General features: G+C 44.8%; 1 protein-coding gene across 1 annotated transcript; it reads left to right on the forward strand.

Moving 5' to 3' along the window:
- Positions 1-8467: 8467 nt before the first annotated feature.
- LOC147454113 (protein LIFEGUARD 2-like) lies at positions 8468-10398 on the forward strand. Its single transcript, XM_086517280.1, has 5 exons — positions 8468-8618; positions 8758-9147; positions 9687-9800; positions 9896-10053; positions 10138-10398. The coding sequence occupies exons 2-5, from the start codon at positions 8802-8804 to the stop codon at positions 10339-10341; spliced, it is 822 nt and encodes a 273-aa protein (XP_086373406.1). The 5' UTR covers positions 8468-8618; positions 8758-8801; the 3' UTR covers positions 10342-10398.
- The last annotated feature ends 3882 nt before the right edge of the window (positions 10399-14280 follow it).

Below are 14280 nucleotides of genomic sequence, written 5' to 3' on the forward strand. Positions count from 1 at the left end.
ACAAAAGGATGCAGCCAGAGCGCGAGTAGAGGCAGGGAGCTCGCACCACTTGGGGAGCGGTGGATGGGCATCATTTGAGGCCGATTTTGTAAGTCTTTTCACATTGCTCTTTATGCATGTTCGATAGTTTAGGGTTTATGAGTTTTTTAGTTCTAACATAATGAAATCTTTGTATGTTTTGACAGTGGTCGATGACAGGACGTGATCCCACACCGTACGAGCGCGAGTACGCAGGCAGGAAGGGCTTAAACGCCCTGATGGACATTCTCAGTTCTCGCGGCGACATGGTTAGTATTAGGGTTTACTCTTTTTTATTTTTTGTATTGTTTTATAAATGTCGTTATATGTTTATACTTACTGAAAGCTGTCTTATTGTCTTTTTTTGCAGAATCCGACAGATACGCCGCTTGGACGCGATGAGACGTCTGACTAGACGACGTCAGTTTAGCCGTAGCTAGATAGCATTAGTTTAGGGTTTCTCATAGCTTATGTATCATGAGACGGATTTTATACGTCTTTTTGAACCATGTATATTATTACATTTGTCACCGCAGTTCCTTTTATCAATCGATTCTTTATGCCTATGATGTTGTACAATTGTCATTATTACATTTGCCAATCAATTCATTTTGCCTATGATGTGTACAATTGTCAATTTTGCAAACAATGCGTCTTGTGGGTGACTATTTTGGGTCTATTATCTACCTTTGCTTTTTTTTTAAAAAGTGAATCAAGTACAATATGGTTGATGGGTGGCAGGGCATTCAATGCCCTGCCACCAAAAAAATTTTCTCTCGGGCGTCGCTATAAGCGTCGCTATTTATGGCTCTGTAGCGTCGCTATGAGCGTCGCTATAGTCTTCTGTGTAAACGTCGCTATAGGCGTCGCTATATAGCGACGCTCATAGCGATGCATATAGCGACGCCTATAGCGACGCCTATAGTGACGCTCGTAGCGACGGTTTTAGCGACGCCGGGGGTTATAAAAACCCAATGTATTTCCGTCGCTAACAGCGTCACAAGAGCACACAACCTCTTGTAGTGGTGGTTGCATTACTGTTACCACCCTTTCTTTGAGAAGCAATAAAAGACTGTTCAACTGCACATTGCCTAGTCTTGTTTTTTCTAGAAAGTGACTCTTGCAACAACAATGTGCATAATGCATCAAACTTGACAACTTCAGGATTTCCTTGGGTCATAAGTCTCTAAGTACTAGCAAAAGTCTGGTAAGAATCTGGTAAGGCATCAAGAACAGTCTGCATAAGGGAACTGTCTGAAATGACTTCACCTGCAGAAATAAGTTGCTCATTGATATCGTTGACACTAGCAAGGAAAGTGTCCATATCATCTTCCTCATGCATAATCTTCGACTCCAGCTCTTTACGCAGCAAAGCAATTTTAGCCTCATTGCGACTTGCATAAAGACCAACCAAAATATCCCAAGCCTGGTTTGCAGATTTTGCTGAACAGATGTGAGGAACAATGGTGCGCTTCACAGACAATGCAATCAATGCATGAGCCTGCGCATCCTTTACATCCCAACGATCTTGTTCTACCGTAGGCAAAATAACTCTAACAACAGCAATCCTTGCAGCAAGACCTGCAACATCCTCAACATCGCCTACATCCTCAAAACCAAGACGTACATCAATGCCCTGCACAATGTTCTAGACGCCTTTTGACACAAGAACATGTTGCATCATATAAGCCCACATAGGGTAGTTGTCCCCATCCAACCTGTCCTCAACAACAAACATCTTGAACACATCTGTGTTGTTGTTGTTAGCCATGGTAAATGCTGCACCTGATGTGAAAATTGCCGGAAACTAGGAGAAACGAAGCGGAAACAACACGTGCTATATAGCACAAACCGTAGAAGACTATAAGACACCTGTTATGCAAAAAACAGCACTAACAGAAATTCTGCACAAAATGACAAAATAGCTTGTGCAGTACTGCCTGTAGTGGAAATGGAGGCCGAAATGAGCCCAAATCAAAAATCGTCGACCTGCGAATGCTCACCAAAGCTCACTGAAATCGGAGAAAGTGAGCAGGCGTGTACTGGAGTAGCTGGCGACTAAGCCCGGGAGGACACGACCTGCTCTAATACCAATTGTTGGAATTAGGGTTGCAGAGAGACACACACAGCTTGGAGAAGACGAAGGAAGCTCAAGGCACACAATAAAGAGTGTATTACTTAGTGTGCAATGGAAAGATAGATAGCCCTAGAGTGATGGGAGTATATACAATGCACGGGGGAAAAAACCATGTATAGGTAACAGGATGACTCCATGTTGCTGCTCTTGCCAACATGGTGCCGTAGATGACTCCGTGCCAGCCCCATCCTTCTTCCCTATTATCCCCGCGCAGCCCCAGACTTGCAACCGTCCATCTTGAGGGATCTGTATCTATATTAAAGAGAGAGGGGTCGACCTCCACGTGGCTGCAAATGACTGTATCCATTGCCCTTCCTCTCCTCCCTTTCTATGTGGAGCAACAAATTTGATGAGGTTGTAATCTACGTGGAGTAGCAAATCTGACGAGGCGTAGCATGACCTGGCTCTCCTGGATGCATTGAGTCGTGAATCACTCTCTTGAGATGCGAGCTACCACTAAGCTTATACCTTGAGTTGCCGATTGCCATTAGCACCATACCCAGCTACCTTGAGGCGTGTGTTGCCATTAGCGTCATGGCCCATATTTAGCCCTCCTCCCGCTTTCTCTCCTTCCGTTGTAGGCCCTCTCAACCTTCACACCATCAGTATAATTGCAATCATTTCGCACCTATGCAATGAGCTACTGACTGGCCCACCTCCCTCTCAGGAGCTTCTCGCTAGCTTCCCCCTCTCTTTTTCTTCCCGACCTCCCTTTCTCAATGCCATCAGTTGAGCCTCCTAGACCTTCCAACTTCCACGTTGCCCAACATGGCCGCCTGCTGCCTGATTATGGGCATCAGAATCTCAAAGACACAGCCAGGGACGCACACGTGCATGAGCGCGTGCGCGCGCACACACACACACACACATATACATATATATATATATATATATATATATATATATATATATATATATATATATATATATATATATATATATATATATATATATATATATATAAGAGAGAGAGAGAGAGAGAGAGAGAGAGAGAGAGAGACCTTGCTACCAAGCACATGTGCATGGCTCAGACATGACGGTGGCTTGCCTCATGAGATGCGCCATAGTGAGAGCATGCATATCCGCAAGCTTGTTGAAAGCTCACATGGAATTAGGGACAACACTGAGCCGTTGGCCTTCAGATGCAAGCTCCCACTCCATGATTGCTTGACACCAAGCCACTGTTGGCGTTGATCAGATGTTGGTGCCCCACTTCGTCCCAAGCTTCTCGCTCTTCACTGCGTACAATAAGCAGCTCCGCAAACGACACCACCACCGTTCATTGCCCAGATCTCTCTCTCTCTCTCTCTCTCTCCCCACCCCCCCCCCCCCTCCCCCCCCCGTCGAGAAACCCTAAAACTCAACCTTCTCTGTGCGTCTCCCCCTGGGCGAGGGCGGCTCCGTGGGGGGGGCGTTACTGCACCAGTTCCGCCCTCAGCCCCAAGGTGAAACCTGCGGGCGGTCGTCGCCCATGCTCTGTGACTGCCATCCCTGCCTGCCGACCTGCATCCCCCAGCTTTTGCGGTCGTAACCCCGCGCCACTGTGCAATACAGCCCGCCCCCGGCGTCCTTTGCTGTTCTACTACCCCTCGACGACTTGGCGGCCTCTGTCCCATCCAACTCGACAGCGCGCCCCCATTTTTTTGGAAACCATATTTTCAAAAAAAAAACCCTACCCTCAACAGTTGAAGGGTGTGTTCCCTCGAATGGCCACCCATGCCTCATCCTGAAGCAAACCCACATTTGCAGGGGTCGTGACAACACCCCCTAAAACGGACAGTCTTATCCGCCTTCAGCATGAAGTTGAATGACTCCGCAAGGAGAATGACGAGCTGAAACAAAAGCTCATCGCCATCGAGACGCGGCTAATCGCAGTGGAGAACCACCAGAAGGAAGCAACGGAACAGATGCAAAACAAGCTTGACAAAACAAAGGAAGAAGTGGCGACCACCCTCACAAAGGCGGTCAAAAACCAAGTACAAGAAGCCATCACCCACAAGGTTGATGACCGTGTGGCATTCACACTACGCGAACGACAACGGCAAGAGGAGATCGCCCTCAATGTTCGCATTGGGGGGCTGCCAAGTGACTGGAAAGGAGAGGGAGACCTCAACCACGAATCCATTGCCCGCATCCAAACAACAATCCACATGATAGAGTGGGATCCATCAACAATCGACTCCATCACACATGAGCATCTCACTAATCATGTGATCCTCACTTTCAAGACCAAAGTGGACCGAATTAAATTCCTTCAACAATCAAGGCTTCTCAAGGGTACCAAAATCTAATTTGCAGAAGATCTCACCCCCGGCCTACAAAAGGTACGAGCAGCACGCACGGCCGGAAAATGGGCAGTTTATCGAGAAGGTAAAGCCATTATTCAGGAGTTCTGCACTCCCAAAATGGTTCCCCTCTCACCCCCCCCCCCCCCCCCCCTTAGGGTTTTTAGAGTTTTGTCTTTTGTTCCCCTCCCACTGGACCCTCAGTCCTTAACTCAGATGTATCTTTTGTAATGCGTTGTCCTCCGGTCCCATAGGTCATATCTGACCTTTGTGGACGATAATTCTCTCTCTCTCTCTCTCTCTCTCTCTCTCTCTCTCTCTCTCTCTCTCTCTCAACTGCCTATCGAGACTTGCCTCCACGTTCAGATCTCTTTCGGCCTGTGTGTGTGGTTTGCAAGGCGATGGCCATTGTCATCATCACCGAAACAACTATGATCACAATCATCAGTAATGTGGAGTCTTAGGCTAGTGGAAGTCAAGGTGAGTGGAGTCGAGGACTAGGAGAGCGAAGAGGTAATGGGCCAAGGGCTATTGGTGATGCGGTGCATTGATGCAAGAGCTCCCAATGACTTCTAAACATTGCGAAGTTGAATTTCTTGGTCAGTATAAGATGGGGCCAGAGACAAGTTAAGAATTCTTTCATTGCGTGTGACGGGGGGCCAACTAAGAATGTGATGTGTGTACATGAGGTGTTTGTGGATGTGGCTCATGCCTCAGTCTGTGTGTGGGTTTATGGTCCGCCTGTGTGTGGGTTTTTGATTATATGGCCCTAGGTAGTGATGTTGATGATTGTATAAATGGGCAAAAGTTGAAATTTTGCATGGTAGCCAATTGCAATCCCTCATATGTGCATGGGTTGTATGTGTGTGGATGGAAAAGTAAGAGTCTTTTTTTTTTTTTTTTTGGGGGGGGGGGGGGGGGGGGGGGGGCAGAGGAAGGCTCCCTTACTTTCCACCTGCCTCCTCAACTCCAACGCTAGGCATTTTTAATGCACTCTGCTTCAACAAAAGCTCCCATCACCATAAACTCTAGCCTTGCAAAAGTGTACCCCTTCAATGTGATGTCCATATCTATGGATGGGCAATGTGCATGAATTTGGATGTATGAATGTTGGTGGGGACTATGTGTGAGCGTGCGTGTGGGTGGGTGTGGGGGGCCATACAAAATTATCTTTACTTACTGTAAGAAGGCCCCACACCCACCTCTTTGTAGGGGTTATGCCTTCACAACCTATCTAAGAAGGCTCCACACCCACCTCTTTGTAGGGGTTACGCCTTCACAACCTATCTAAGAAGGCTCCACACCCACCTCTTTGTAGGGGTTACGCCTTCACAACCTATCTAATATCTAATATCTATATTAAAAGGGAAGGGGTGGCCCTCCACGTGGCTGCAAATCCCTGCAGTCAGGGATTTCCCCTCCCTTTGGCGCTCCCATTACCCCCAATCTTTTGGCCTTCGTGGCACAGTCAGTAGTTCACGTGGCATCCCCCACCCTCATCCTCGCCCAGCACGGCCTCGGGTTGCCGATATATTGAGTACAGATTGGGAGCAGGTCTCGGGTTGTGGGTGAGTGGAGTATGAGACTTTGAACCAATAGATTACAATCCCTTGAAATGCGGGATACTGCAACGGATTTGGCACATGATATTGAAGCAAGTTTGGCAACACTTATTATATTAATAAGCAGAGCAAAATGGGATGAGTGTTTGGATGACGTTGTAGCAGGTTTTCTTAAAGCTCTCTCTCTCTCTCTCTCTCTCTCTCTCTCTCTCTCTCTCTCTCTCTCTCTCTCTCTCTCGCTCAAGTCGCCAGCAACACCCTGGCTTCTCTGTCTCAAAGCTCGCCCATAGCACGCTGTTTGCAAGTGAGCCAGAAACGTGTGCGAGTTGGTAATGGGCTACAACGGCGATGATGATGAGCACAACACATCCGTGTCGTCGTATGGGTCTCAGCCCCTACCTCCGGCATAACAACCCCCTCCGCTTGCGCTGCAGCTTTTTGCACCCTCCTCAACCTCCTGCCCGCCTACACCACTCCCAAGGTCACCTTTGACACCTGCTCTACCGAAGGCAAGCGTCTCGACATCAAATTTTAGCTTTTAATTTACTTCAGTTTATTTCGTAACCAGACACTGTATTAGATCCACTAAGATTATATTCTCATCAGCCATAATTTTGGCCTTTTGAAGACGGTTAAGATCCACTAAGTTTGTATCAATTTTCTCTCATTAGTCATTTTGGACTTTTAAAGAGGTTAATATAGCATTTCATTTCATTTCTCATTCTCTCTCTCTCTCTCTCTCTCTCTCTCTCTCTCTCTCTCACACACACACACACACACACACACAGTGCCTGATGTTGGGATCCTCAGTCAGATGTTCATTTTAGCTTTTTTTTTCCTTCATTTTATTTTGTACCTAGACATTGTATTAGATCCACTAAGATTGTATCAGTTTGCTCTCATTGACCATCTTGGCCTTTTGAAGATGGTTAAGATCCACCAAGTTTGTATCGGTTTTCTCTCACGCGAAGAGAGAGAGGCGTCATCGAAGGCGGTTCGCCATACTAGTTCGCCTCAAAAAAACATTTTTATAGATAGTATCGATATACTCTCTCTCTCTCTCTCTCTCTCTCTCTCTTCCCCCTGCTCGTCTCCCCTGGGCGAGGGCGGCTCTGTGGGGAGGCGTTAAGCCCTAGCACGGCCTGCCATAGAGCGAGACCCAGTCCTCTCTCTCTCTCGGCGGCGTTAGCCTTGCCCAAAACCCAGCCCTCTCTCTCTCTCGGCAGCATTAGCTTCTTCCGCTCACGGCTTGGCCTTGCTGCTCACGATTTGACGCGGCTTCCTCGCCCTGCCCCCGCATCCTCGCCCTCCCTCGTTTTGCAGCTGCATCCCGTATCGCCTGCAAAGGCACGAGGCGGCACCACAAAACAAGGACAAACCTAATTTTCAAAAAAACAGAAGGTTGTTTCCACCCTCGAAAGACGATGACTTCGACGCCAATCACTCGCAATCACAAAACTTTTCTTGCGGTCGCGAAGCAACACCAAAGAAGGATCTGGCTGCGCGTCAAGACAGGAGAATCACAACCCTAGAGGCCCAAGTCCAAGAGCTCATTGCAGAAAATGCTCAACTCAAAGAGCATTTGAGCAAGCTTGAGGAAATGAAGGACATCGGGAGCCAAGCTCCAATTGCAAAAGCATCTGAGGCGGAAATCAAAGCAGTCCAAGAAGAAGCTCATGAAGAAACACATAAAAAGATTGTCACTGAAGTACAGACAGCATTACGAGAAAATCGATTACAAGAATCCATTGGCATGAAGGTTCGGATTGGCGGACTTCATCCGCCATGGTGCACAGAGGAGGATACCCTTGAAGATGCAATCACCAAGCTTAACGACATTCTCCAACCAATAACTATCAAGCCAGAAACCATCTCTTGGATCAACGACACACACAGTAGTGTGCCACCCAAGCATTGTATCCTTACTTTCAAGGACAAAGAAGAGCGACGGAAGCTACTAAGCCAGTCTTACCTCCTGAAGAGAACAAAGCTTTGGATCTCCGAAGAGTTGACCCCAAATCAACTCAAGGTCAAAGAAAGTGAACTCAAGAAGATGCACGAAGCTCGCAAACAAAGCAAATGGGCAATCTATCGAAGTGGTAAAGCCATTATCCGGGAGTTTCGAACTCCTAAACCGGCCCCCCTTCCATTGGAGCCCCCCTAGGTTTCATCCCTCATCTTCCTTTTCATTTTCATTACCCTTTTGACGGACCCTCAGTCCTTAACTGATATGTATCCATGCTTCATTGGCAAGCAACCGTTGTAATGTTTTGTCATCAGATCCCATAGGTCATATCTGACCTCCGCGGACGATAATACAATCTATTTATCTATCTATCTATCTCCCTCCCTCCCAACCTTTCCCCCCCCCCCCCTTCGGGGTTAATGTTGGTAACATGGGACGAAGTTAAAAGCTCTTCTCTCGGTGACCCACTCAAATGATCTGGAACGTTCACGACACTTGGCAGAAGCATCTCGACCGGGCAGGTGGTGCTACTCGTCTTCTGCAAGCGAACTTCCCGCCATGGTTCCACTTTGAAGGATACAATCCACCTCCGCTATTCCTTCTTTCGTCTCCACCTCCATTCGGCACAAGGCCAGTTCCCCCTCACACAGGTAACTCCTTTCTTTCATTTCCAGCAAACGTAGTTTCGGTTCTTGCGTCGTACGCAGCATCTTTGAGAGTTTATGCTCGCTGTATCCGGAGAGGGCTGCAAATGTAGTTGATTTTGAACCATTGCTTCTGTTGTTTTAGGGTTTTGAAGTCTCCTTTCATCGTGCTTCAAGTCTGCAATCTTTATGGATCCTGCAAGACATCCTGTAGTCGTGCCACCCCCAATTTCAGGCTATCAGTATGGTATGCCACCTATGGGAGCACCTGGCCCTGTGTATCCCCCTTCTTTGAAAAGAGAGTACGGAGATGTTGAATCAGGGTACGGCCATCAGCCACCTCTTTATCCCTACATCGCACCAGATGAGAATGCCATGAGATGGGCCTTCATTAGAAAAGTGTACACCATCCTCAGCATGCAATTGATCCTCACAGCGATAGTGGCTGGCACCGTGGCCTTCTACCATCCTGTTTCCGAATTTCTTGTCAGGACGCCAGGAATAATCATCGGCATTGCCTTCCTGCCTTTTATCTGTAAATATTCATACCTCAAACCTTTTCTATTGTTGCTTACTTTATTTAACTGTTAATACGTTGTTCGTTACTTGTGAGCGATGATTTCACTCATTTGGTTGTTACATATTTTGACATAGGTTTAGCTTGTAATTGATAACTATAAATGTTAATTTGGACATTGTAACAATCTTTAGTGGATTCTGCTGTCAATTTTCACATATGGTGATTGCTTGTTTTGCAACTTCCGATGATAGACATTTGTTATTATTCTACTTCAGAGCATATGATGTTCTATGCATGGTGAACATAAGCATTTTGGCGAGTATTCACCATGAAAGTAGTGTTTTCATTCACATTGGGCTGTTGCTTTGTCGCGTCTTGGGAATTCACCTAAAAGGTTGTGATTTTAAGCCCTATGAAAGTTGAAAGCCATGCTCTTTGGTTGCATAGTGGCTGTTGTTTTGTAAGATGTTAAGAGGATAATCTGCTGTTTAGTGGACAGACACCATTATTATTATTCTCTCAAATGACTTATTCTCTTTTGGGTTTGTTTACAGTTCTCTGCCCCTTGTATTGCTATCGTCAAATATTCCCTCTTAACCTCATACTGCTAGCTCTCTTCACAGCTAGCATAAGCTTCACCATTGGCATTGCCGCTGCTTTCACAGAAGGTATTGCCATTCTCATTTTCAACAACTGAATAACTGTGGAAAAAGGCACATGTCCAATTTTGCATCTTTTTCACAGTTTAAATGATTGCTTGCAGCGAAGGTGATTTGGGAATCAGCATTGCTTACTGCAGTCGTGGTTGTATCATTGACTCTCTATACTTTCTGGGCGGCTAGACGAGGCCATGATTTCAGCTTTTTGGGTCCAATCTTGTTTGCGTCACTCATGATAATAATTGTCTTTATTATAATTCAGGTAATACAAATGCATTCTAAAGAGAAGTCATTGATTGGAAGCTCTGATTGTGAATCTTGTAATGACTACTTTTTATGAATATAGATCTTTTTCCCACTTGGAAGGCTATCACACGCTATCATTGGAGGCATTGCTTCGCTTATTTTTTGCGGCTACATCATCTACGACACTGACAATCTAATCAAGCGGTATACATATGATGAATATGCTTGGGCATCTGTGGCTCTTTATCTTGACATTATCAACTTGTTCTTGTCACTAATGACATTGTTTAGAGCTGTAAATTAGAAGATTTAGCCATGATGGCAAGGCAATTTAAGTACATACTTTTGGCATTGGCCCTTACACCTTTCTGATACAACCACGAGACACTTATACTGTGAAAGCCTGAATTGCCTTAACACTGATCATAAAGGGGGACTAGGATTTTAGACTTAAAATTGAAGGCTGTTGTATATGGAAAACTCTGTATGAATGCTTTAAAGCGTTGTAAATTCGCTAGTTGTATATGGTAAGATGTTTTCAATTTGAAATATTGGTGCCGTCTTCATTTATTGTCTTGAGCAGATATCTGCAAAGGGTGCTCCTTGTGTTAAAGAACACTAAAGACTCGCTTTAACGACCTAGAACATCTTTCTAAATGTGCAACTCATTACGGCTGTGTCTTGGACTAAGTTATCAGGAAGTGAATGATAAAAGTGAGCACCAAAGCATCTTCAGGACTCCAGAAAGGTAAATACACAGGCATCAGCAGAAAAGCCACGTTGAAAGCAAGGAGTTGGAAGGACCTGTTGGAGAAGAAATTTTGAGGAGTTTTGAGCTAGAAGAGAGAGAAATCGAACAAAGTCACCATATATCAATAACTTACCAGGTAGATGAATCCAACAAAGCATGGTGCTCTTGACACGTCTTCAGGATCAGAGGTGATGTATTGAAGCCTCACAAGTCTACCCGCTACATTGTTGTCCACATCTGGAGATATCAGAAATCGGTGCTGATTCACATAGGTGTGAATTGACCTTGTCCGGTGGGGCGTCAATGGAGTCCCTGTAATGGGTCAGTTCGTTAGCTTTTCTGTGCAATCATCCTAACACGAGGACTAGTCTGTGACAGCTTGTGATATGGCCTGCCTGTCACCCTGTACAAAGGATCTTGGGGGGTGTGGGGTGAACCCATGTTGCCTCTATTTGGGAGTTGTGGTCGTTCTTGTGTACACACTGAAACGTAGGGTTTGTGGAGTGCATGCATAGAGCTGCTATGTTTTGGAATAGAAGAGGTGGTGATTTTTTGCTTGGCGCTCTGTTTTTTTTTATTGTGTGCTTGAGGTTAGTATGTGGATTGTCCTGCTTTCGTTTCTGTTTTTGTTTTATGTAGACATCAATCCAAGGCAATTGCCTTCGTCTACTGTAGACGACCTTGTATATCTCTCGCTGTCGATGTGCAGTTGATGAGTGCCCACTAAGTGCATGAGGAGGAGCAAGAGAAGGGAGGAGGAGAGGGACAAGATTGAGGGAAGGCAAAAGACTCATGCAAGAGTTTGGTGGCTACCAACATAACACACACAAAGAAATACAGCCCATTATGTTTGCTTTGGAAATGCCTATCCAAGTAATACAAACATGGCTGCAAATGCACTAGAGGAGACTAGAAACTGCACCGAGAAATGCGCAGGTATTCATCTGCGGCCACCCAAATCACCTCCTCCTTGTGATGAGCACACGCATCAGCATCACTCTCGGCTGAAGTCTACAACACTCTCTCTCTCTCTCTCTCTCTCTCTCTCTCTCTCTCTCATCTTCCTACAAAGTTAAAAGGGAAAATGACCAAAATACCCCTCTAATTTGTGGAAATTCCCAAAATACCCCTCAAATTTCAAAAATTCCCCAAATACCCTTTTATCTATTTTGGTACATTATTCAAACTTACCAGTTCTTTATTCTTTTCTTACAATCAAGATCCGTTTTTGAGTGCTTAGCATGTAATTGGTCACAAATTACCTCGCAAAAAAGGGCAATTATATCTAAAAATAATGAAGCAATTCATCTTCAAAGCCTACATAACCTACTCATTCTAGTTTTAGTATCTTGTGTTGATAGACAATCAATCTTCTTATGAAAGGTACAAAATTTTTATCTTTGGAAAAAATAAATCTCACAACCAGGGGTATTTTGGGAATTTTGGAAAATTTGAGGGGTTTCCACAAATTAGAGGGGTATTTTGGTAATTTTCCCAAGTTAAAAATTATCCTCCTCAGGTGGGCTGGGTGCACCGAACAACTAGAGAAACCCTTTAAACACCGGCTTTGATCAAATTGTCATATTTTAGTAATGTCATTATTGTGTCCTTTTATGTTTATGGAGAATACATCATGAACATATTGTGTTCTCCATTCTTGTGGTTTTTTATGGTTATGAAGAACACATTATGCATGGATAGGAGGCAGTTCGGTTGGTTGAGCATTTGATCTCCATCACCCGAGTCATGGGTTCGATCGTGGTCGAGTAATGTTCGAAGGTGCTCTTGTAACTGATCGGGCGAAAATGCCCTAACTGCTACCAAAAAAAAGAACACATCGTGCATATTTTTTTCACAGTCTATGTGCACAACGGGCCAATAATGGAATGGGTTTCTTTGTAAGTACCCATCTATCCCTTTAAAATATAATGAAAAGGCACCATTTTTGGTCAGCAATCAGCGAGATTTGTAACGACAATCTCAATTGAGGTTAAATATTGGCCGATCGATGTGGGATCGATCCTTTTGCTAGCGTTTTCGACTTAAAAGTGGCTTCATGCTATCGTGCAATTGGTACCCCTTTTTTGAACACAGAATATTGATTTTCCTGCCGATCAAGTGGCTTCATGCTATCATGCAATTGGTACCCCTTTTTTGGACACAAGAATATTGATTTTCCCGTCGATCTTTTCCGGTGGACTATCACATGCGAGATCGCCCAAGATGCAAGTAGTTGTTGACCAGCCCTATCATTCGTGCCCCCTTTTTGCTCAAAATGGTGAAGAGTGCGAAAAAAGCGCTTGTGCAGAGCTACGAGAAGGGGTCCACATGAGTCACACTCACCAAACAACTGGTTTGAGGGATTAATGGGAGAGACAACAATTAGACGAGAAAGAGCGGGTGTAGAACACAATTGTAGAGTCAGACCAACAACTTTCCAAAAGTGGGTCAAAAGATACAGTGGATCGGGGGATCCTTATGACCATTTTGGCCAGCTTTAGACAGGGTTTGAGATCTAAGTGCATAACTGACTTCCATATATAGTTTAAGGGGTTCGAGATGACCTAAGGCAAAGATTTGACTTGGTTTCAAACCATACCACTTGGATCAATAACCAACTTGCCAACCTTGGCAATGAGATTTGTTGCTAGTTGTTTCAAAATGGGGATAAAGCACAGTACAGTGGCACAAATCTATGGTTTCATGCAGAAATAGGGAGAGACTGTAAGGGATAGTGTGAGTCAAATGAGGCTATATATAGACAGATGTCCGGAGTTGGAAATTCCAACCGAGGAAAGACTCGTCTCATTATTTTGGAAGGACTATTAAACAAGGAATTACATGCTATCTTGTATAGCAAAAAACATATAACTTGGAAACATGTAGTCTAGATGCGATTGACCTGAGTGTTTATTGCGAGATTTATCTCATGAGGAAAGTAAAGTTAAATGTGCACAAAGCAAAAAACAACCACCATGCCATCACAAGTCAGACCAGCTATTGCGGCATTTGCCAGTTTTATAGAGGACATGCTGAAACGCATGAATGATATGATGATCAATATGCAAAGGATGTCGTTTAGGGGCCCAATGCAAGGGCCAAATCAAGAACAACAACAAAGGCAATTAAAATGGTGCACCATTGAAGGAAAATGGAAAAATCATGAGACAAAAGAGTGTTACTACAAGCCTAAATACAATGGGAATGTTCAGTACGTGCCAATGAGGCCACAAGGACAACACATGTATTGCTACCTGACAAATGTGGCACCCATGAAGAGATCGTCAATGAATATAGAGCGACCACAACCATTATTAGACCAACAACCACCACTCCTTGGGAATAATGCTATACCGGTCAATTATATGCTACCTGAGGGATAGTTGGATGAAAAATCTCTAGTACCTATTACTCCATACCCTGAGACAAGCTCTGTGACAATGGGAATAGAAGAAGAGTGGTATAGCCAACTTGCTCCAGTCCCTATAGAGG

The sequence above is a fragment of the Adiantum capillus-veneris genome, chromosome 7 (assembly GCF_014529385.1).
Source record: "Adiantum capillus-veneris isolate H3 chromosome 7, ASM1452938v2, whole genome shotgun sequence".
NCBI classification, from domain to species: domain Eukaryota; kingdom Viridiplantae; phylum Streptophyta; class Polypodiopsida; order Polypodiales; family Pteridaceae; genus Adiantum; species Adiantum capillus-veneris.